This window comes from Hyperolius riggenbachi, chromosome 1, assembly GCF_040937935.1.
Source record: "Hyperolius riggenbachi isolate aHypRig1 chromosome 1, aHypRig1.pri, whole genome shotgun sequence".
Classification (NCBI taxonomy): Eukaryota; Metazoa; Chordata; class Amphibia; order Anura; family Hyperoliidae; genus Hyperolius; species Hyperolius riggenbachi.
In genome coordinates, this window is record NC_090646.1 from 254,437,420 (window position 1) to 254,463,150 (window position 25,731).

Consider the following 25,731-nt stretch of genomic DNA (forward strand, 5'->3'; position numbering starts at 1 on the left):
GTAAAGGTATACTTAAAGGAGTGGTCCGAGGTAATTAAAAAACAAAATTCTACTTACCTGGGGCTTCCTCCAGCCCCTGGCAACAGTCCTGTGCCCTCGCCGCAGCTCCATTCCTAGCCGGTGGCTCGGGGTCCCCTCCGGTGTAAAAGACAATCTTGCAAGGTCGTCTTCTACTGCACCTGCGCGGGCACCGCTGTCAATCACGCTGACATCGTCTGGAGTGTACTGCGCATAACACTCCAAATGACGTCAGCGTGACCGAGAGAGGCTCTCGCGCAGTAGATGTGCGTCAGCATCTACACCGGAGGGGATCCCGGGCCAGCGGATGGAATCAGAGTTGTGTTGAGGGACGTATCGGCTGCCAGGGACTAGAGGAAGCCCCAGGTAAATATTTTTTTTTTTGTTTTTATACACCCTGCATCTGTCCTTCAAAGTATGTGGACAGTCTTTAAAGACTCAGATTTTGTTTTTTGACATATATACAGTATTAGTAAATGGCATCTTTACATACTGCAATAAATATATTTAAAATACTTGGCTACTTGTTGCTCCTATTTTTTCTTCTTTCCTGCAGTGAAGGAGCTCCTTTATCAGCACAGAGCAGGTCACATGACCCCATGCAGCACCACCCTCTGCTGAAAGAAATTAACTCTTTGTGGCCTTCACTCCAGCTATAGTTCCCCCGCTTAGTATTTAATAAAGCATTTAACCTTTTTCTCACCCCCTGCAGTTTGTTTATAAAAGCCTTGTGTACCTCCCATCACATCACCCTGCCTTGCCTTCAATAGGAAACTATTTCCCACAGCTCTTTTATCTATCATTTGTATAATAAATACTATGCAAGGTGTCGGAAGGGTTAAATGCTTTTTTACACTCTGAGTATGGGCAAAGGGATAAGACTAGACTTCGTTCCAGTTCTGGCCCCAAAATTTTTAGCTCTCAAAGAAGGGGTGAAATAGAATGGGCGGGGGGGTTACTCGTGCTTACAGTGAAAGACTTGCTGCAACCTCCCAGCTTCTGCCTTTATATCTTATGCCAGGCATGATAGGAGGAGTTTGGACTGCGATGTCTCCAATAAACTGCAATGTTATCTCAACGAGTAATGGAACTAGAAGAACCTACAGCCTTGTATACTTTAAGGCTGGTTTCACAGTGGGACGTTAAAGTCCCATGTTACAGCAGCCAGTAACGCAGCCTAACTCACAGCACTGTAAAATCAATTGTGCTGTTCACAGTGCCCACGTTGCCTTACATAGTAACGCAGCACGTTTAAACAAAGTGCTGCATGCTGTACGTTATACTGGGCTAAGCAGCGTTAGACTGTTTGCACATGCTCAGTAATGTTGGAGGAGGAGGTCTCCCCTCCTCCTCTGCGGCCAGCCACATGGCTAATTAATATTCACTGCACTGTGATGACTCGTGGTGGGACTGTAGTGTTGTCCAGATCATGAACGAATCGTTCATTTGATCCGGATCTTTTTTGTGAGTCGAATCATCCCGATCATCACAATGAAAGATTCGGTTCACAGTGGATGTCTGTCTGGAAGAAACAGGAACATACAGAATGTACAGTGCAGGGAAAGTCCTGTCCTGCTAGTCATTTCACCCAGTCTGCTTCCTTAGTAAAATGATTCAAATGATTCGGTTCAAAGATCCGGATCTTTTCAATGATCCGATTCAAATGATTCGAATCCTTAAAAAGATCCGGACTTCCTATCACTAACCTGGAGCGGCTGCTTTGAGAGCTGCATAACGCGGCTCAATCTGACGTCCAACTTCAACACCACCATGCGTTGCGTTAGGGGCACGTTATGCGACCATAACGTCCCCTAAAACGCAACGTCTTGGTGTGAAAGTAGCCTAAAGATATATACACACATCCAATTTTTATTGGCCAATCACTGACCAGTTTTACCACCTTCAATGTTGTACGAGGGCCAATAGACGTTGAATACTATGAACAGATTATGTAGGTAAGCTCCCAGGCCACATTCACAGTGGTGTGTTGCGCCACCTATGCAACATTTAGAGAGTGTCTGGTGCCTTGCGTTATAATGGGTTGTGACATCAAAACTGCAGTGTGTTACCACTAAACATGCTCATTAACAGTAAAAGTGAAGCATACTTTTCATTGACTGTATGCTTCACTGGAAGTGGTGAAATTAGCCAATCGTTGGCCAATCAAAAATTAAAATAGGATGTGTGTACCATGCTTTGCAGCTAGTTGATCAGCCGGAAGAGAGAGCACCGCTTTATATAACACTGCAGTATCAGCCTGCATGGAAGATTTATTTTATTGACAAGTGCTCATGGCTAGATAAGCCTCGTAGCCGTGGGAAACACGGTCCCTCCTTGTCATCATAGTCAACATGCCCTTCATTTTTACTGGTTACATAAAAACAATGATAATATCATGCGATACCAATAAAAAAGTAACATTATTAAAAAATTAAAGGTTGACTTTTCAAATGCAAGTCATATTTTGTTACAGGGAATTCTACAGTGCGGTTCATACATGCATGGAAATTTGTAATTTCATGTAACAGTGTGGCCTGATAAACATTAGCACCGTGGTGGGGTAAGGTTTAGAAAAATAAAGACTTTGAAACAGAGAAAATGGCCTCAATTCACTAAGCTTATCTCCTGTCTTTAATAACGTTTCTAGAGTTGTTACCATGGTGATAAGGCATGTAGTATTCAGGAAACATTTTACCTCAGGCAAACCTAAAGTTAACTCTTCTGTCTTTAAATTAACTCTCCAATCCTTAAAGTAACTCCAGAGTTAAAGACAGGCTGTTAATTAACTGCGTGTGAAAATAACTACAGAGGAGGTAAATTAACTACAGAGGAGGTAACGTAAGGAATGAAGAGGTAAGATAACTCTCTCACTGTGTGAGGTAAGTTTTCTCTTGCCTTATTATCTCCAGCATGATCTTAGTGAATTGAGGCCATTGTGATAACACAGAACCAGACAGATAAGCCTATTGATGACCATTTTAGAAATTTTTGCTATTACATATGCATTTTTGGAAATGGAAATATAACTTTACTGGACCATGTTTAGCCTTAAAAAGAACCTGAAGTGGGAAATTTTCGTAACAAAAAAGCACTGCTGATCTGTAGGGCTGGCTGGATCAGGTAGCTGCAATCCCCACCGCTCTCCAACACTCCTGTGGCCAGCAATGCCTCACAATCCTGCAAGCTCTCCTCTGTGTCTCATCACAGGGCAAAGTGCAGGGAGGCGGGGGAGAGGCAGATTACAGCCTGGGTAGGGGTGTTAGGAATGCCCCTAGTGGACGTTTTGCAGGAGTACCTCTCCTGCCGGAGATGCCTCTCAAGAAGCCAATAAGCTGCATGATGGCAATTGTGGGGGCTCACAGCTCAGCACGGATGGGGGAGGGTTGTCAGAGAGTGGTGCATAGGGGATACAAAGGCATGCCATGGACAAGGGAACAGGCCTCTGTATCCCATCTGCCCTCCACACTGCTTTAAGTACACTTAAAGGCTTCTACATCATGACTTTGCCTATAGTTCATCTATATATGCCTAAAATCTGCATAAAATTACATAAAAAGCTTAAAACATGGACGTGGTCGAGGTGGATTCTTGACCACTCCAAAGGACAAAACCGTAGACACGTATTAAATGTATAACACAACATTTTTTTAATTCATACACTCCACAATATTGCTTGCGTTTCATGGGTGTGACCCCGCTTCCTCAGGCAGTTAAGACGGGAGTATACACAGGCACAGAGGCATATGTGACACAGAGGCGCTTAGTGCAGACCCGGAAAACAATCGTTGTATACTACCGTCTTAACTGCCTCATTTTATCCTGTTGGCGCCTCTGTCATCCTGCATCACATACCCGTCCACCCTTGGTGGAAGGGCAGAAAGTTCTACTTTTCTTCCTATTTACAGAGAGCGACTTCTTAATCCTGAGTGGGGACAGGTTTATTCTCCCTACCTGCTGTTACAGTGGTTGCCTGTGGGGTAACCCTGGTTTGTAAGTATACAAGTTGTCCTCGACTTACAAACGATCCATCGATACAAACGGCATGGATTCTGTGTTTCCATGGGAACAAGTAAAAAAAAATTGTAGTTGTAGTTTTTGAGAAAATCGATTTGAAAAAATTCATAGAAAAAATGGCTTTTAAACTTGTATAAGCAGGTACAGAGGGCAGAGGTGACACAGGGGGACACTGTAGGCTCAGGGGGGCACAGAAAAGGTACAGGGGACAGAGATGGCACAATGTTCTGACTTAAGAACAGATTCAGGTTAAGAACGAACCTACAGTCCCTATCTCGTTCATTAACTGGGGACTACCTGTATCTTACTTACTTTTACATTCCTCCTCCCCTCATCCAGTACTTACTATATTATATTGGGCTCTGGGTGTCCCTACCTTTTTCTCTTTTTAAAATCTGCATAGTTTGTACAGGGCCAGTAAGGGAATTAATAAGCAGCAGAGAGTCATCGGGATATAAAACAATGGAGCTGCTGTGCCTGTGCCCAATCAAAAATCTTTATGCCAGTAAGCCTCTTCCAGAGGTGTATCTACTGGAGGAGATGCCCCAGGGTCATGGGGGCACAGCCACTTACCCTCCCTCTAATACAGGGCTCCCCCTCTACAGTAGGTCTTGTTGTGGCCACATTTGCTGAGTGGAGATACTTGTCTCCAAGTGGTTGGTAGTCATCACAGGTTAGCTTGCACTCCCACCTTCTTTACCTAGCAGAAGGAATTGAAATGTCTCTTCATAGGTGCAGGGCCGGTGATTCCATATGGTCAAACTGGGCATTTGTCCAAAGCCCCAAGATCCATAGGGTCCCACAAGTAGAGGTCACAGGTTTAATGTCAGTGCAGTATGAAAATGTAAGGAGATGCACATTCATTCTTAACCAGGGCCCTATTTTACCTAAAACCTTCCTATTAACCTATCTGTATATTTTTGGGATGGAGGGGGAACAGTAGTACTCAGAGACAACCCACAGAAGCAGAGGGAGATAGTGTTCTCTTCCAGATTTAAACAAGGGAACCTAGTGCTGTAAGGTGAGAGGCCATTGTTTGATCATTTTGTGGATTGACCATTGAAAGGCTTGTTTGTGACATCAAGCAAGCTGGAATGGAGCGTGGGATGGCATTTCATGCTAAAATGTATTGATAATCTTTGTGCAATCGAAATATTCGATTTCTCTCTGATCAGATACAGATTAAAGAGTGAGCAATCTGTTTGCCACATTGGTTGGCAGTCTATGCTTGGCCACATTTAAGGTACCCATACAGATTTGGTGGCCGATTGACCGTACAATGCAATCACTATTATCAAATCAGATGAAATTTGGTGCCACCAAAAGCATGCCTGATCAACAGTGCGGCCAAATTCGGGCCAAAATTGGTTGCATGTATCGATCCGACATGCTGCAAGATGTCAGGGCGACATGCTTGACCGGGTGCCCAACAATGACGGCATGCGATAATCGCAAATGAGGAACCCGAGGGAACCCCCGACTGCTGTTCCCCCTAGTGTAAAATGTGCCCCCCCCCCCTCCCCAGGTGCCCTGTGCAGTTATACTTTATCTTCCTCCATCCGCTTCTGTCTCTGCACTCCTTCTGGATTCATGCTCCACGTGGTTACCGGCACATTATGTTGGCACGTGGGGCATATGTGACATCACGGGCTATAACGCAAAACGACTGCAAACACATGGGATGTGAATCCGGAAGGAGTGCGGAGAAAGCGGCGGGTGGCAGCAGGTAAAGTATAATTGCATGGGGCACAGGAGGTACATTAGCGTGGCAATGAGGCAGCGTCATGAAGCCAATTCCAGAAAGATTTCATGCTGAAATTGATTGGTAATCGGCCTACTGTTTATGGTGCAGATTCGATCAGAGAGAGATCTGTCTGTTGGTCGATCTGCCCATACATCGTCTGATGTATGGGCATCTTAAGTGTATGTTGGCAACTTAGCTGGGTGGCACCCGTGGTCATTTCTGATAGCCCAGATAATACTCAAACACAACATTGTTTTTGAAAGCGATACATTATTAAACACATTTTTGGAAAATTGATATAGCAAGTTGACCTCAACTGCACTAGTGGGTTAAATGTGATGGGGGGCTTCATTTGGAAAGCAATTGCGTAGGTCAGGGCTGAAGAAGTTCATAATGCAGAGACAATCAGTTTTAATGTAATTACTACCTGTACTGTATATGCATCATTATGTGTGGTAAGGGAATTGTTACAAAACTATTTCAAAACTGTTCAGCAGCTCACCACAGCAGGTTCCCATTGAAACATCACAGATATTATTTCTCAGTTTTGCGAGGTGTGACACATTAAGACAACTGAATCCTTATTTTCCTACCTAGGATGAAACAGGGAAACCTACTAATCATCAGCAGAGCACAGGAGAAATTAATTTACTAGCAAGTGATCAAATGTCACTTATGCTCAACATGAATAGATATTGTACTTTCATTATTACAAGAAAAGGTAATAATGTACAATCACTGATAAGTTACCGCTGAGTACAGAAATCAAGCCAGGAGCTAAAAGGAATGCTTGTTACATTCTATTCAAACAGCTCCAGATTCATAATGCTTTTCACTCTAATTCATCCACTCAGCTAAATTCATTGTTTAAGAAATGGGCCACCATAATGATTTATATCCTGCATACACTTGCAACTAAACTTCGAAATGCAACAGAACCTGGAAGTTTCCTAATCCCCATATTCTGCACTGTGAAGGGACATGGAAAATGTTCAAATTCTATATATTCTTTCCAATAAGCCTATGACTTTTACCAGGATGTCAAAGACCCATCCTCCCGGCAGTTCTGGCACTCAGAGGCAGATCACATTCATTTGGCGAGTTACATTTGAGCTTAGTACTGGGTTTTCCAAAACTTCAATACATCTGGCACCAGTATGATAGGTACTGTATAGACCTTAGTATAGGTTTTTAATAGCAGAAAATAACAGTGTGAAAAGCTGTCTGTGTCATACTGAAACTGTGGCTACAGTTTTCCAGGGATTGCATTTGCAATTCACATTCAGGGACTGAGAATCGCTCCCTGAACAAGAATTGCAAACAGAATTAAGGTAAAATAGCTGGGATTTTGCAGTGATTTTGGGTGTGAAACCGGTCCTAAGTGATCTAGATAAACTTGGGTATCTATAGAAGGAAAAAAAAATGTGTTAAATGTAAAATACCTTTATATAAAATGTACATTTCTCCAGCAGTAAAATGCACTATAAATTACTTACTGTTGATGTTGTTTACAGTAGGCAATACAAATCAGACATATCTGACTACTCCATCTCATGATGGGGGAATCTCAGTATCATCTTTAGTCTTTATAAAAGCACTCCCGGGAAAGGATCTATACAGAGATGTCAGCCAGCCTGCTTACTTATTTGCACACTATTTTGGCAGCTGGACTGAGGAATTGCCATTCAGCAAGAGCTTTTGAACATAAAGAAAACCCCAGAGGATCCTGCATGAGGAAACGGACTAGCATTTTAATCTGGGAAAAATGTACTTGTGTACATATGTTAAAAATGTTAAATTTTTTTGCAGTAGTTGTCCTCACTGCTGCGCCTGCACAGTAGCACGGCATGGCTGTTCTGGAGTGGCTCTGGCTTACTGCGCAGGCGTGGCTGGAACCACTTGAGCAGGAAGAGGAATGAGCCCCAGATCTGAAATCCCACATTTGTTGACTGATTTTTGGGGGGTCTGCAAGTGCCAATGGTGGTGTACAGGGCAGTGTGAGAAGCATCTACAGGATACAGAGGTTTCCTTCTTAGGTAAGTATCCGGTTTTTGACCCGAGGTTCGCCTTGGATACACTTTAACCCCCTACCAGCATTTTATCAACATGTTTGAATCTTTTATGGGGTTTTATGGTTTAGTCATGTGCTTAAAATAATACAGTTTTATTCCCCAGCATGTCATTTCATTTAGTGCCATGTAAATCTGTTTCTAAGCATTACAACACAGTCATATTCACTCTAAAATGTTCCCCAGCCCAGACTCAGGGCGAGCACAATAAAAATCAGATATTTTGAACATTTATCTGGAGCTGGTAATTCTGTGGTTGAATTGTCTACAGTCAGGTTTCCTGTGCTAGTGCAGGTAGGTGAGAGAATAAACTTTATCTAGTGCATTTGTTTCTGTGACCCAGAAAATGTAGCTTTTCTCTGTTTTTGCTGTTAGGCAGGGTAAGTACATGGCCATACTTTCATATGTGACTTGGTGGCTATGAGGATGAATCAGTAGTTAAACATTTCAGGGAGTGGCAGACAGTTCACTTTAATCTGTAATCTTTCAAGGAAGCTTGACATTAAGCTAGCATGGCAGTTGCTAATAATGTGGCTTGTGTCATTGATAAGTGTTCCGGAACTGAGCAGTTTGACTGCCGCCCAACTCAAAGAACAAAAAAAGCCTTGAATTCTGCTATAATAAAATGTCAGCAAAAGAATGCTAAAGTTACGTACGGTCCTGGTCTGTTTAGTAAAAGGGAAAACAAGATTTCAGTTTATTGTTGCTGTGTCTGAATTACACTGATCTGCCACAGCAGTAAAATCATTGACAGGTTATGTGAATAACATTGATTATATTATTACAACAGCTCAAAATGTAAGTCCAAAGATCTCACAGGATACCTTTAGAAGTTTTGAGGAGTTCACAGCTGTTTTAGTGGCATGAGGGAGACGTGAAGGTGAAGAGTTGTAAGGTTTTAAGTCATTAGTATATACAGTACATCAGTGTATAATCAAAATTCTTATTCAGGGTAAGAATATTGTATACACTATAGTATACTCACCTACTCCATAACTATCTGATTGCTGGCAGGTACGTTGATGTCTCAGTCACTCTAAGTTGTTGTAGTGAAGTGATTGCAACATTAGCTTCTGTTTATGAACACTGCTACAATCTGCAGCACAGTTAATGGAGTGGCATCTGGAAATAAAGATTACAGATCTGTGTACAGACAGCACAGGAAGCCTGTAGCCATCAGTGACATTGGACTGAGGGACCAGCAAGCACACAGACTGTTTAGCTGGAAGTGAGTATTAGTAATGATCAAGTAAATGCACATAACTTTGAACTGAAGCAAATGTATGCAGCTCAAAAATTAATCAATCAAATCCTGCTAAGGTAAATTTGATGGGTTAATTTTCAAGCTGCATGCATTTGCATAAAAATTTGCATAAATGTACATCAACTCGAAGTTATTTGCATCTACTTGACCATCACTAGTGAGTATACATTTGTCTCCCCCTGGCCAGCAGTCTGATTTTGCCTTGAGTAATTCTATTTGAAATGACAGTCGACTGGTTGCTATAAGTTATACTTTGCATACCATTTACTGTACTGTTGTAAGTACTGTAGTAAAACAATCTTGTATCGCTTGGAAGTATATTGAGTTTATAAGTTACTCTAAAATTAATCTATGTATTAATTTATATACTAAATTATTTATTACAGCGTTTTCATATGTAAACTTATCTTGTAACTGTTGTTTTTTTTTTTTTTTACAGGAAGTGTGGCTGCAATTACAATAGTTGTAATAGTCCTTGTCTTATTAGTCTTTGGAGGAGCTGCCTTCTGGAAAATTAGGTAAGGATTTTGTAGCGTTTTGTATTTCAAATGGAAGGAATATGCTATGAGAAGGTTCCTCTACAGATAGTAAGACACAGTCATATAGATAATCAGATAATGAGACCCAGGAAACAAGTTATGTGCTGTCACATTTCTGTTTAGGCATTCTAGCCATTTTTAGAAGTCAAAACATGGCTGTGCTGTGCTTATGCGGAAGAGGGCTTTTGGATTATATTAGGCCAAAAACAACAACAACAACAACAAAAAATTCTGCTGCCTCTAGTTGTCTATAGCTTAAAAGAAACCTAAGACAAATTAAATGAAAGCATTTATATATACCTACAACCCCCTTAGGCCATGGGCTCCCTCATCGAATCCCCGGCCTTTCCAATCCTCCACTGGCCATCCCGGTATATTTGTTCAGTTGCTCCCCCATTGCACTGCCATGGCCAGGATGTGTTTACACTGGCAGAACGCACATGACATGACAGACCCACCAAGCTGCAAAATGCCCGACATGCTCTAATCAAATCTGCCATAAATCTATTTCTCATTTTTGTTTTACTCATGAGGTTCCTTGTAAGGAGCTTTTAAGTTATTCTCAAATTAAGCATTACTTCCTCTCTTTGTTCCCTTCCCTGCCCAGTACTCCACTAACTGGCTTTGAACAATTATATTATACTAGGTGTAGGAGCTGTATTTCTCGTATTTATGACCTATTGGTGAATAGAGACACTGACTATAAGTAACCTTACATGTTGGCTTGGAAAGTGGACTGAGGGGTCTCCTATCTCCTTAAAGGTTTTGGGTTGTATTTGGGATAATGTGGGTTCCCTCCCCAGCTTTCAGATATTTAGGGACACCCCAGTAAAATTGATGCTTTGGTAGTACTATACTCCGTACAGAGGTTTTACCCCTCTGTTTCCCCTTTATGCTTTCATGGATGTGGCCTTCCTGGGACTTTATCACATATTTTGGGAAACTGCCCTTTTGCCCAGGAATTGTGTGCTGCATGGCCGGACTTGGCTTCTCAGGAATCCCCCTTTCCAGTAACTGTCAGCAAACTCGAGGCCTTTTGTTTGCTCCTAATTCTGGGATCCCCGATCCGTTGTCAAAGTTCTATAAATATTTATTAATGGCTGTTAATTAGTAATCCCAGTTCTTGTGCCTGTTTACTATATGTGTTGGCTTTCCCTTATTATTCTTGAGCATTTGTTCTGTTCCTGAAATGTATTTTTTCATATACTGTTTTCAATAAAACACTTTAAAGTGTACCAGAGCTGGTGAATAAGCAAGAATTGATACTTACCTGGGGCTTCCTCCAGCCCCATAAGCACGTCTGAGTCCCTCATAATCCTCCTGCGGTCTTCCGTACAGCCACGATCAGTCCCAGGCTCCATCGCGTCAGTCGTAGCCTTCTGTGCATGCCTTCTGCATCTGAAAAGTAACACTGCTTCTGGTTGGGGAGCTGTAGCGGCTCCTGGGGTGTCATTGGAGCACCGGTATGTAATCAGCTGTTCCCAAGGTAATGCTACTGCTGGCTGGGGAGCTATAGCGGCGCCCGGGGTATAATTTGGGCACCGGTATGTAATCAGCAGCTATAGTGGTGCATGCAGCCCTGTAAGGTAACCCAGGCCCGTATTTATATGAAGGCACACGTGGGCCAGTGCCATGGGTGTGTCCTCGGGGGGGGGGGGGGGGGGGGGCACCTATTGGGTCTTTTTCTTTTTTTATTATTGGGGGGGTATCTAGGCCGCACACGTGCTGAGGGAAGAAGTTGAGCTGCTGCACAGCCAGGTGCCCACCTTAAAAACTGTTTGGTCCCCGTCTTCAGCCATGCTGTAAGTGCTGCACACTCAGTCAACTCTGGCCAATTAACTGCAGGTGGGGGGGGGGGTTGCGTGGCGCACATGAGGCTGCACTACATAGGAATGAATTGGCCTAATACGCTCCGCCCGCCCCCCCCCTTCATCCTAATGGTCCAGCCCGAGCCCGGTAAATTTTTTCTCCTCCCTCCTCCAAGCGGCGCCATTTTAGCCTGCCTGGTGTGACAGGACAGCTTGAGGACGGTGAGCGAGCCACCTCTGCAGACTACTACAGCCCAGTACAGCACCCCAGCCCAGCGGCCCAGCAGCAGCGGACAGCATGAGGACGGTGAGCAAGCCAGCTTTGCAGGCAGCGGCTAGCAGCACCCCTGTCCAGAAGCACAGCAGCACCCCAGCCCAGTGGGAAGTAGCCCAGCAGCACCCCAGCCCAGCAGCAGAGCAGCAGCCCAGTTGCCCAGCAGCAGCCCATCCCAGGCCAGCGTTTAGCAGCCCAGGCCAGCACTCAGGCCAGCCTAGGCCAGCTCTCAGGCCATCTTTAGCAGTACTTCACATAGTCTAATGTCCTACTATATTATTATTATGTATTTATATAGAACTGACATCTTCTGCAGCACTTTACAGAGTACATAGTCATGCCATTACTGTCCTCCAAGGAGCACACAATCTAATCCTGCCATAGTGTAATGTCCTACCATATTATTATTATGATTATGTATTTATATAGCACTGGCATCTTCTGCAGCACTTTGCAGAGTACATAGTCATGTCACTACTGTCGTCTGAGGAGCTCACAATCTAATCCTGCCATAGTAGTAAACGAGTAGTTACAGGCAGCACCCAACCATCTAGATGCGACGTGCTATTGGTCGTTGTCCCTCTGTCTCCAGGAACAGCAAGCAGGAACTCCAAGAGAAGAGACCCAGCACCGTCTTCAAGTGTATTATAAGCTCTTTAATTGATTTAAGGCATCAAAAAGACAAACAGGGCAAGTCTGTGCGACGTTTCGAGAGGAGACTACTCTCTTTCTCAAGCTAAATAGGCCTCTGAATACATAAAATACAATCAGCCTTAAATAGTCCTTGCTCCACTAGGGAGCCAATCAAAATGGTCTGGACGCCCTGTCATCAACCAATTAGGTTAAGTTCCTGTTTGTAGGCCCTCCCATCTAGTGGAGGACCTGATGGGGAACTACATCTATTTATGCACTCCAATCATTTTAAAATGGCCACTGGAGGGCCGACCAATGAGGGTAGAGCATGTTCTGAATAGAAAAAACGTCATTCAACCGCCATGCGGAAATCCGCATTGAAAATCCGCATGTGGTTATATTCAATGCGTATGCGTAAAAACGTACGCGTAAAAACCATATTCCAATACAATTACCACGAAATCCGCATTGGAGATCCGCATATGGTCAAAGTCAATGCGTATGCGTACAAACGTACGCGTACAAACCCGGAAGCGAAAATCGTCTAGGCCATAGACGTTTCAATCCAATCGCCTATACCGGTTACGCATTAAACTTATCTTATCAGAAAAAGGTATACATGCTCCTAACCCTAATAGGAATGAGTGTCAACAATTTACAGGAAGAATCAGAAAAAATGAAAAGGAAAAAAATGACAAGACTTATGCTAGGTGTCTGGCGGCCACCCACAGCGGCGGCCAGACACCGAACATCGCAACAAAAACAATAATCATCTCACCCTCCCAGACTGGCGTCCGCCTCAATAGCGGCGGCCAGTCTGGGCTGGCGAGAACAAAAAATTACCAATTCTGTCCCGACTGGCGGCCATCCCTGGCGGCCAGTCGGGAAAGAGACAGGCAAAAAATCAAAAAAATACTTTGAAGGTCCACCCGGACTGGCGGCCACATACCAGCGGCGGCCAGTCCAGGAAGGCCAACAAAACAACATAATCAAAAAAAAGGAATTTTCAAGAAAATAATAATAACATTCTTCTCTATAAACTCCTCTCCCCCCCCCGACCGTCGGCCACCAATTGTGGCCGCCGGTCGGGAAGGATCGGGAAAGAAAAAAGAAACAGAACCAACCCAAAAAGAAGACTCCAGGCGTCCAGACCAAAAAACAATCAGCAAGACATCTATCTATATACACATGGACCCAACTCGCACTCCCGATTAAGACCCCCTGGACCAAGGGCATCCAGCTTCCTAATCCAAAACAACTCCCGTCTCAATAATAATTTGACCCTATCACCCCCCCTGCGTGGCGGGGGGACAGAGTCAATCACCTGGACCCTCAACTGGCTAACACCATGGCGACAGGCAGAAAAATGGCTAACAACCGCTTGTTCAGATGTGCCCGAGCGGATAGCTGACTTATGTGCAGAGATGCGCATTTTAAGTATTTGTGTGGTCATCCCCACATAAATCAATCCGCAGGGGCAACGAAGAAGATATACAACATATGCAGAGTCGCATGTGTAATAACCATTGATTGTAAAACGTTTCCCTGTAGTAGGGTGTGTAAAAGTATCTCCTTTAACAATGGAATTACACATATGACACGACAAACAGGGAAAAGTCCCTTTTCTTGTGGTAGTTAAGTTAGCAGTCCGAGAGCCAATATCTGCCCTCACCAAAGTGTCACCAACTGTAGGAGCCCGTCTATATGACATAAGTGGATATTCCTGAAATTCCCTAACCTGTGGAAAGCCTTGTTTTAGTAAAGGCCAATGTTTTCTAACAATTTTCTCAATCTGTTTAGAATTGGTTGCAAAGGTAGTAACCAGAGGAATCCGATCGATCTGTCTGGAGCGTGGTCTTTTGGTTGAGGAGGATTGACTAAAAGGATTGCACAAATCTAGAGGATAATCTCTTTGGCTAAATCTATTGGCCATTTCTTTCAGACGTGTGTCTCTCAATGTAACATCAGACACTATTCTATTTACACGTTCAAATTGATTTTTGGAATATTATTAGCAATATGAGAGGGGTGGAAACTTCTATAATGAAGTAATGCATTTCTATCAGTAGATTTCCTAAATAGATCGGTGGTCAATTTTCCTCCAACTTTCGAGACCACCGTATCCAAGTAGGATACAGAACAAGTACTACAAGTGTACGTAAGAGAAATATATGGACAGCATGCATGTAGATCTTTAATAAAGCATTCAAGGGTCAAACGTGGCCCCGCCCAAATCAAAAAAACATCGTCAATGTATCCATTAATTACCGTGCAGAGATTTGCACCAGTTGGGGGATAGAAATGTCTATAGAATTTTAGATCGAGACCCAATTTGGGATCTGAGAAGGTTGATTGATCGTTTGTTAAAGAATGCTTTGGACAAAAACATCATAGATAGGGATCTAGCTACTTTTCTGGTTCAGGACAATCCTGTTACTCCTGTTATGTATGTCCTTCCAAAAATACACAAACGATTGGTCGACCCACCTGGTCGGCCAATCGTTGCGGGTGTAAATTCATTATTCTCTCCAATTGCTAAATATTTAGATTGCATTCTTAGACCTATGGTAGTAGCTTTACCGTCTTACCTTAGGGACACTCAAGTGTTCCTGGAGGTGATTGATAAATTTGACAATTTAGATGATGACGATTTATTGGTTACAATTGATGTAGAGTCACTCTACACCTCCATCCCTCATGATGGAGGTGTGGAGGCGGTCTCTCATTATTTACAAACCTGTTCAGATGTTTTTGATGATCAGAGACGTTTTCTTATCGATCTGTTGGAGGTGATCTTGAGGAGGAATTATTTCTTATTTGAGGATACGTTTTATGAACAATGTAGAGGTACAGCTATGGGGTCAAACGTGGCCCCTACTTATGCTAATTTATACATGGGTCTTTACGAAGACTCATTTGTATACACCAATCAACTGTTTCTCCGCCACTTCAAGGGGTGGTGGAGATACATTGACGATGTTTTTTTGATTTGGGCGGGGCCACGTTTGACCCTTGAATGCTTTATTAAAGATCTACATGCATGCTGTCCATATATTTCTCTTACGTACACTTGTAGAACTTGTTCTGTATCCTACTTGGATACGGTGGTCTCGAAAGTTGGAGGAAAATTGACCACCGATCTATTTAGGAAATCTACTGATAGAAATGCATTACTTCATTATAGAAGTTTCCACCCCTCTCATATTGCTAATAATATTCCAAAAAATCAATTTGAACGTGTAAATAGAATAGTGTCTGATGTTACATTGAGAGGCACACGTCTGAAAGAAATGGCCAATAGATTTATCCAAAGAGATTATCCTCTAGATTTGTGCAATCCTTTTAGTCAATCCTCCTCAACTAAAAGACCACGCTCCAGACAGATCGATCGGATTCCTCTGGTTACTACCTTTGCAACCAATTCTAAACAGATTGAGAAAATTGTTAGAAAACATTGGCCTTTACTAAAACAAGGCTTTCCACAGGTTAGGGAATTTCAGGAATATCCACTTATGTCATATAGACGGGCTCCTACAGTTGGTGACACTTTGGTGAGGGCAGATATTGGCTCTCGGACTGCTAACTTAACTACCACAAGAAAAGGGACTTTTCCCTGTTTGTCGTGTCATATGTGTAATTCCATTGTTAAAGGAGATACTTTTACACACCCTACTACAGGGAAACGTTTTACAATCAATGGTTATTACACATGCGACTCTGCATATGTTGTATATCTTCTTCGTTGCCCCTGCGGATTGATTTATGTGGGGATGACCACACAAATACTTAAAATGCGCATCTCTGCACATAAGTCAGCTATCCGCTCGGGCACATCTGAACAAGCGGTTGCTAGCCATTTTTCTGCCTGTCGCCATGGTGTTAGCCAGTTGAGGGTCCAGGTGATTGACTCTGTCCCCCCGCCATGCAGGGGGGGTGATAGGGTCAAATTATTATTGAGACGGGAGTTGTTTTGGATTAGGAAGCTGGATGCCCTTGGTCCAGGGGGTCTTAACCGGGAGTGCGAGTTGGGTCCATGTGTATATAGATAGATGTCTTGCTGATTGTTTTTTGGTCTGGACGCCTAGAGTCTTCTTTTTGGGTTGGTTCTGTTTCTTTTTTCTTTCCCGATCCTTCCCGACCGGCGGCCACAATTGGTGGCCGACGGTCGGGGGGAGAGGAGTTTATAGAGAAGAATGTTATTATTATTTTCTTGAAAATTCCTTTTTTTTGATTATGTTGTTTTGTTGGCCTTCCTGGACTGGCCGCCGCTGGTATGTGGCCGCCAGTCCGGGTGGGCCGTCAAAGTATTTTTTTGATTCTTTGCCTGTCTCTTTCCCGACTGGCCGCCAGGGATGGCCGCCAGTCGGGACAGAATTGGTAATTTTTTGTTCTCGCCAGCCCAGACTGGCCGCCGCTATTGAGGCGGACGCCAGTCTGGGAGGGTGAGATGATTATTGTTTTTGTTGCGATGTTCGGTGTCTGGCCGCCGCTGTGGGTGGCCGCCAGACACCTAGCATAAGTCTTGTCATTTTTTTCCTTTTCATTTTTTCTGATTCTTCCTGTAAATTGTTGACACTAATTCCTATTAGGGTTAGGAGCATGTATACCTTTTTCTGATAAGATAAGTTTAATGCGTAACCGGTATAGGCGATTGGATTGAAACGTCTATGGCCTAGACGATTTTCGCTTCCGGGTTTGTACGCGTACGTTTGTACGCATACGCATTGACTTTGACCATATGCGGATCTCCAATGCGGATTTCCGCGTGGTAATTGTATTGGAATATGGTTTTTACGCGTACGTTTTTACGCATACGCATTGAATATAACCACATGCGGATTTTCAATGCGGATTTCCGCATGGCGGTTGAATGACGTTTTTTCTATTCAGAACATGCTCTACCCTCATTGGTCGGCCCTCCAGTGGCCATTTTAAAATGATTGGAGTGCATAAATAGATGTAGTTCCCCATCAGGTCCTCCACTAGATGGGAGGGCCTACAAACAGGAACTTAACCTAATTGGTTGATGACAGGGCGTCCAGACCATTTTGATTGGCTCCCTAGTGGAGCAAGGACTATTTAAGGCTGATTGTATTTTATGTATTCAGAGGGCTTGTTAGCTTGAGAAAGAGAGGAGTCTCCTCTCGAAACGTCGCACAGACTTGCCCTGTTTGTCTTTTTGATGCCTTAAATCAATTAAAGAGCTTATAATACACTTGAAGACGGTGCTGGGTCTCTTCTCTTGGAGTTCTAATCCTGCCATAGTGTAATGTCCTACCATATTATTATTATTATTATTATTATGTATTTATATAGCACTTGGCATCTTCTGCAGCACTTTACAAAGTACATAGTCATGTCACTACTGTCCTCTGAGGAGCTCACAATCTAATCCTGCCATAGTGTTATGTCCTACCATATTATTATTATGTATTTATATAGCACCGGCATCTTCTGCAGCACTTTGCAGAGAACATAGTCATGTTACTGACTTTTCTCAGAGGAGCTCACAATCTAATACCTACCTTTATTTTGTGGGAGAGAACACTGGCTAATGTGTTTTTATGGTGGGAACATTTCCTACTTGCTTGTGTAGGGTCCCTTTACTTGTATCTGGGGAGGAAACATGGGCCCACCGACTATACACACCCACTATATATTATGGACATGCCCACTGCATTTTGTGGCCACGCCCATTTTCAGCACGGCACATCTTGCGCGCCGCCAATGTCCTTCCGGGGGGGAGGGGGGGGGGGGGGCAAATAGGTCTGAGGTGCCTAGGGCAGCCCGAACCCTAAATACAGTCCTGAGGTGGCCCTGCTACTGGCGGGGGGACGGGAGGGGGGGAGTGCTGGAGTCAGATGCCCCAGCCCTGGAAGAGGAGAGATGCAGCTGCTTGTCTCCCCAGAGCTGCTTTTGTTGGGACTCGAGGATAGTGGAATAACGGTTAATCTTCCGATATTCTATTATTGGCATTACCCTGTGCCCTTTTTAACAAACCCCTTTTTTAAATGTACTCAGCTTTCCTTCAAATGTGATGTTTTATAGTAAAGATTCTTTATATATATGATTACAGAAAGGCTTCTGCAGCAATTGTATGCTACAACTAGAGCTTTGTGTTTGTATTCTAACTTATATTAAGATACAAGTGGGTTTGCATGAGTTCATCAGAGCTAGCTATTATAAACTCTTTCCACTGGAGACTATTTTAGCTATCACAAGAGATAGGGATACCACTATTATTAGCTGGCTTTGGAATGCTGGCGGGGGATTGAAGCAATCTCTTTTTTCCCTCACTTCTTAAAAAATGAAGAATACAGAGATTCATGCCAATGTATACAAGGATAGGAGCTGTGAGCAATAAATATTAGCAATAGAATTTACAGTAGCAACATACAGTACTTTGTGTAGTATTATCTACTAAATATTTTGTATACACTACTTTTACCTTACATTTTTATACAGCACTAGTTTAGGTCTCCCATGCCAAAACCAATATTTTTGAAATGAGTACATGTGACAGTAATGCCCATATAGATATATACATATATTTTTGTTTATTGTCCATACAGATATTTACTTGTCTAACTGCTTAGCAATATGTGCTGTCCTATGGGGGGGGGGGGGGGGGGGGAGGGCAAAAAGCATCCTAGATAGACTAAATAAACCTGAATAAGAAATTGCTCTTCCCCAAGTAGGGTCAGGTGCAGAGGTTGGGAACACACCTGACCAGACAGACAGACGTCTGGCTGTCACTCAAAAACAAAACTTGTTAGGTGACACCTTTAATGACTAACTGTACAAGATTTCTTAGCAAGCTTTTGAAGCTTGGTTTTTTTCCTTCAGGCATGTTACAGAACTTGATCAGAACTGTACCCGTACTAATACATGTGTGTAACACAAGTGTACTTCATACATTTCATTCATTAAAGCATACATCTTGGAATTCTAAAATAATCAGATTTACTTACCTGGGGCTTCCTCCAGCCGCAGGAAGCCTATGTGCACCTCGCCTCAGCCCTGCTCCAAGCCAGTCTCATGGGGTGCCCTCTGCAGCTGCGGCCAATCCAGCCCGGCTTGTACTCTCTAAAGTACAAGCTGCACAGTAACACTCCAGTAACTTCCTCCTGAATAGTATAGTATAGTATTCAGCAGCACAGAGGATGGTAACTTTGGTATAATCCCCTACAGAAATCAATTTTAGATGGAACATTTTTTTATATTCCATTTCATGGTAATACAGCTAGAGTTACATTTCACATGGTCCTTGTAATACCGGTATATATAATGCAGATCCAAACAGAATGTTTTCTAATCACGAAAAGTGCAGTTTTACTTTAAAGAAAACCTGAACTGAAAATTAAAAGTCAAAATAAACATACACAAGTCATACTTACCTCCTGTGTAGTCTACTCATCAATCTATTTTTCCTCTCCTGTGTCCTGTTTGTCCACTGTGATCAATGGAATTCTCTGTCCTCCATTTTAAAAATGGCCATTACCCCATAACAACCTCCTGGTCAGCACACTGTTAAACTGTAACATCGCCCACTTGAGCCATAGGGAAACATGGACACATCAGTTCTCCTCTCAGCTGTAACTGACAGCAACTGATATATAACTGACAGCAACTGTAGTATTTCAGTTCTGACAAAATGTTGTCAGAACTGGAAGGGATCACGGTAAGAAGAAAATGGTGAGCTTCTGAGAGGAACTGATGGCAAGGTAACTATTTAATGTTCATTTGAAGTTACCTCATGTGTTTATTTTAACCTCCCTGCCGTTATAAAAAATTGCTGCGCACGGCAGGGAGGGTGTTTTTTGGCATTATTTTTTTTATAGCATGTAGCTAGCCTAGCGCTAGCTACATGCTTCCCCCCTCCCTGCGGCGTCCCCCCGAATGCGCCGATCGCCGCCGGCGCATATACCCATCCGGAAATCCCGTTCTGAACGGGATTTCCAGGAGGGCTTCCCCCGTCGCCATGGCGACGGGCGCGATGACGTCACCGACGTCATCGACGTCGTGACGTCAGAGGGAGTCCCGAACCACCCCTCGACGCTGCCTGGCACTGATTGGCCAGGCAGCGCACGGGTCTCAGGGGGGGGCACACTCTGATGCGGCGGGTTGCGGCGAATCGGCGCGGAGCGGCGGCGATCGTAAGTTACACGCAGCTAGCAAAGTGCTAGCTGCGTGTAACAAAAAAAAATTATGCAAATCGGCCCAGCAGGGCCTGAGGAATCCTCCGCGGCAGGTTACCCCGAGCTGAGCTCGGGATAACCGGCAGGGAGGTTAAATAATTGTACTCAGTACAGGTTCTCTTTAAGAGAAGTTGCTCCATTGTGTGTGAAAGCACTTTACTGTGAAACATTAATCAGGAAGATGGGGGAGGAACAGAAGTCTGCTTCCTGTCATAAAAAACTTATTGTGATCACTTTATGGCCTGTGAGTGATCCTTCAGATATCTATTACTTCACCTGTGTTGGCAAGATTAAATAGGAATGCTGTGTTTATGATGTTGATGATGGAAACGCGTCAGATGCTGTGCAGGGCAATGACCGTATCACTGAAACTGTGTGAGAACAGCCCTACCATAGCGGCTTATCTGTATGCATGTAACCTTGCCCTCTATAGCTCCTCTATGTCATCTTGTTAATAAGACCGCCTTACAGATGCATCTTATATACATATTATCATATTATCTAATGCTTTCTTGTACCTTCACATGCCCTTTAATAAAATACTATCCAATGATCTGAAGACATCTCACAGAGCAGTGGATGGTACCAGGCTGTCTCAGGCCTCCCCTAGACAATCTGATCATGGGGGATAATACATGGTCATTTTGTATATTTTCCAGCAATCACTATCCTCTCTCATATGATAAATGGACACCAGCAGTTTCTGATTATAGTGTGTGATTTCCGCTTTTATATTAACATGCAGACTCGAGTCTTTGGAACATGTATTTTTATGCAAAAATACATGAAGGGAAGAACCTTATCAACAGATCTGTTGTACTAATATTGCCAGCTGATCACATGTCTATAGCCAGCTAAAAATAAAGTATTGGTGTGATTCTACTCAAGTATTCTTACAATGTCTTAAAGCAGCATGGTCAACCATACTATTCTAGAAAAAAAAAACCAAGACACGTATACTAGTAGATAACTACTTGTTCTACTTACATAACATATGTATCGTACTGTCCATATTTTGATTTCAGTACATTTTATATAGCAAATAAAGAGAATTGTGTTCTTGGCATTTGCCATTTTTATTCCCTCTGACTGAAGCTGATCCTGATGTCATTTCCTCCCTTTTTCCTCCTAAAATCTGCACTGTCACAGCTAGCTTGCTTTGTAAACATGTGAGCACAGAAAGATCAGGTTTCAGCTGCTTCACACTGAACTGCCCTAGCCAGTCAGTAAGGAGCAGGAATGTGGGAGGGGTGATGACATGCTTCCCTCTCTTCGTTGATGGTGAAAATAGAGCAGATAAGATTTATTACAGCAGAAACATTTCTGAATAGATTGTTTGCAATGCAGTTGAGGTTCCAGGCTTCATAATAAATGCCGTGCAGTGAGTAAATGGAATTTGATTTTGTGGCTGACAATCCATCTTTAAAATGATGCTATGATAAAAAGGTTTGCATTTCACCTCCAATATGTGAGTGAAACCTGTAGCTAACTGACTGCAGTATGTTCCCATCCCCATTTGAAAAATTGTTTCCACTGCTTCAGAAGACTCCCTCTCCCATTCTTCTACCTCTTATACCTCTGAAATCAATACTGCAGCTTACTGCATGGATCACACCCTCATTTTAACCTCATTTAGGTATAACTTTAGTACAGCCAAGTACATACATCCAATCTTGATTGGCTAATTTTTACATATCCATGTAGCATGAGAGCATAGCTACACAATTTGTTCAAATTATTACAAAATCGGTTGACCCTCACACTGTATGGAAGGTGCTAAAACTGTCCAATCAGGATTGGATTTATGTATGCACCATAAGACTTTGTCATGTAAATAAAAATAATATATAAAAGGTAGGTAAATAGTAAATACAAAATATTGACCATGGACCTATTCAAGCCCTCACTTCCATCAATATCTTTGTGGCTACTTTATTAAAAGCACCACTATCACTGGAAAATTGTAAAACTAAAAATACATACATATAAAATGTACATGTCTCCCAGAGTAAAATGCACTTTAAATTACTTTTTTCCCATGTTGCTGTCACAGTAGGTAGTTAAAAGCCGTAGTGTGAAATTTGGGCCCCACTATCTGAAGAAACTTGGGCACCATTAGAAATTGCACCTGTAGTGTGAAATTTGGGCGCCTGCTACAGTATTTATCAGGCATCCCGTGGCCCAATTTTCACACAACTGCCACAATTTATAATGGGGCTCAGGTGGTGTCCCAAAATATTGTTATAGCAATGGATTGGAGGAGAGGGTCGGTTAAGGTTAGGTTGTGGGGGATGTTTAGGGTTTAGGTGGGGGGTGCAGTTAAGGTTAGGGATCTGGCATAAAGATTAGGCATTGGTGAGGGATGGTTCTGTATGAGAGTAGTGTTAGGTTAATTTGTATTAAAATATAGGCATTATTTACCAATATTTACTACGAGAATTTATACTTTTAAACTGTATAATATTGTTAATATTATATTGTTAATATTCTACAATATTCTACTGTACTAGTTGAAATTGGGCGCCCACATTTTCTCACACCCCTTTTTCATGCATATGTTAAAAGCTGACAAATTTGACACATTTTGGACTAGTCCATTCTCAGTATTACTTTTATTATTTACAAAACCCCTGCTTGGAAAGGATCTATACAAATATGTCAGCCAGCTCCCCTACTCCTTTGCACACTATTTTGGCAATTGGACTGTGTACTTGTCATACAGTAAGTGCTTTTGTATATTATGAAAAAACTGATAATCCACCAGGAGCAGATGGAATAATCCAAAACCTGTCACATATTCACTACCTACTGTTAGTGAGAGCGACACAGGAAATATTTAAAGTGCATTTTTTGGGGGGGAGAAATGTACATTTATATGTCTCAGTGCTGGAACAGGCTGGCTGAGGAGGATTAGGGAAGCCTCTTTAGGATCTCTTTAGGATCCACAGGCTTCACCCTCCTGAGGTAGGTATCTAAACAAAGCCTATGCAAAAATCTGAAGCAAGCGGTATATGAAAATTAGCATTGCTATTGTCTTGCGTGCAGCGTGACTGCATTTAGAACAACTGCATATTTGTTATGGGTCAGACATTTAAAGCATGTTAGAGGCAGAGGATCGGCACAACAGCCAGGCGAGTAATGTATATTATTACAAGGAAGTCATCAGACCATCTCCATATTCCTTCAGGTTCTTTTTTCTTGTTCAGTATGTGAAATTTAGCAGTAAAATTGTTATTAGACCCCCCCCTCCCCCCCCCCCCCCCCCCCCCGAGTATGCTGGAAGTTAGTTGGGATTTGTATTAAATGCATGTGGCAGTCTTTGGATGTTCACTGATCAGCACATATTCTATTGTGAAACGGTTTGTGAATCTGATCTGTAGGAAGCAATACATCTCCTTGCCTCTTCTTATTACCGTGTCGTCAGCATTTACACTGGGACCAGATAATCAGTCTGGCATTTAAACAGATGGGTTTGTGGACTGGAAATGTGAATGTGGTATATTTCATATAAAATTACCTTTGCAAAATGAGGAATAGGCCAGAGCAAATGGAATGAATCCACAGCCAAACAAAGAAGGATTTAAATGCCTTTTTGTAAAAGAGCCAAAAGAGCTTTCCTCCCTGTGCCAGACCTGCTTGGCCAGGAGTGTATCTGCTAATCACAGGGACTTCTAGTCATCTTCACAAAACCTCTGCTGAAAAAATAATGAGGATTGAAAAATTCTAAACAACTACATGGGGCAGATTTGCCAAAACAATTACGCCTGTTTTTTCTTCCTATTTCCTTCCTATTTATCACAATTGGAAGAAAATAGTAATCTGCATGTGTCCTGAGAGTAAATTCATTACGTACAAAAAAAGACTTTTGCACTAGTTTTGCCTGAATTTTCTGAAATGACATACAGGTAAAACAATGCAAAGCTAGCTCCTTAAAGTGTACCCAAGGTGACATGTGACATGATGAGATAAACATGTGTATGTACAGTGCAAAACATATTAATAACCAGTCTGTTTTTCTTGTTTTATTTTGCTGCTAGAAAGAGTTAATTTTCAGACATGGAAGTGACAGCTTTTGTCTTATCTGTAGCTTGTCAGGAATATAGCAAACATCACTGACAAGCAAATTAAAGCCATACAAGTTTTCCTGGCAAAATACAACTTGTGAGGGCAGAGGGGGTAGAAAAAGGTCAATAGTTCGTGTATTTTAACTCTGGGACACTTAATAGACTGCCAATGAACAAAGACAAAAAAACATTCAATCTACTTTATAAATGTTTAAATATAAAATTAAACCATGGGATATCTAAAAAGTCATTTTTAGGAGTAGGAGGATAAATACTATGGTTTATCTCATCAGCTTATTTTCACCTTGGGTTCACTTTAACCACTTGAGGACCGCGGTGTTAAACCCCCCCTCCCCCCCAGTGACCAGGCCATTTTTTACTTAATAGGCCACTGCAACTTTAAGGCCTCGCTGCAGGGCTGCACAACTCAGCACACAAGTGATTCCCCCTCCCCCTTTTCTCCCCACCAACAGAGCTCTCTGTCGGTGGGCTCTGATCGCTGCCCTGATGTGTGTTTATTTGTTTGTTTTCTTTAATAACTTTTACAATTTTTTTTTAATTATTTTTACCACCACCTCTTCCTCACCCCGTCACCGTCAGCCAATTACAGCGATCGGCTGTGATAGGCTTCAGCCTATCACAGTGGATCGCTCCTGTGTTCCCCAGGGGGACAGCTGTGTCACAGATCGCAGTGTTAATAGATGGCGGTTTTGCCGTCTAACAGTCTCCGAGCAGCGATCGCCGCTGGGAGACTGAAGACGGAGCTGAGCTATGTCATTCATGCGGAGATGCGCGCGCATCAGTGCACGCGATTACTGCAATCCCCGCCAATCGGCTTGGAGTGATCATGGGGCTGCGGCCGCGTTCATACCAGTCAGCGTGCAGCAGTCGGCTATGGGTTAAGGAACAGAGCCTTTTCTTTATTTTTACTCAGTGATCACAGGGTCAGGAGCCAAACAGGGTGCTCAGCTGTCATCGGACAACAGAGTGGGGTGGAGTGCATGGAGTCAGGATGTTGAAATCCACGCCCTGTAAGAGTCTGGAAACACGGTGTAGATTTCAACTCTGTGCGTCTGGAATGGATATTACTACATGTGTCTACAGTC

General features: G+C 42.8%; 1 protein-coding gene across 1 annotated transcript in view; it reads left to right on the plus strand.

The window, feature by feature from the left end:
- Positions 1-25,731, plus strand: part of PARM1 (prostate androgen-regulated mucin-like protein 1) — a 120,846-nt gene that overhangs the window by 85,516 nt on the left and 9,599 nt on the right. The window contains exon 3 of the mRNA XM_068232940.1: positions 9,549-9,627. Within this exon, the coding sequence (XP_068089041.1) occupies positions 9,549-9,627 (79 nt within the window). The remainder of the gene's footprint in view (positions 1-9,548; positions 9,628-25,731) is intronic.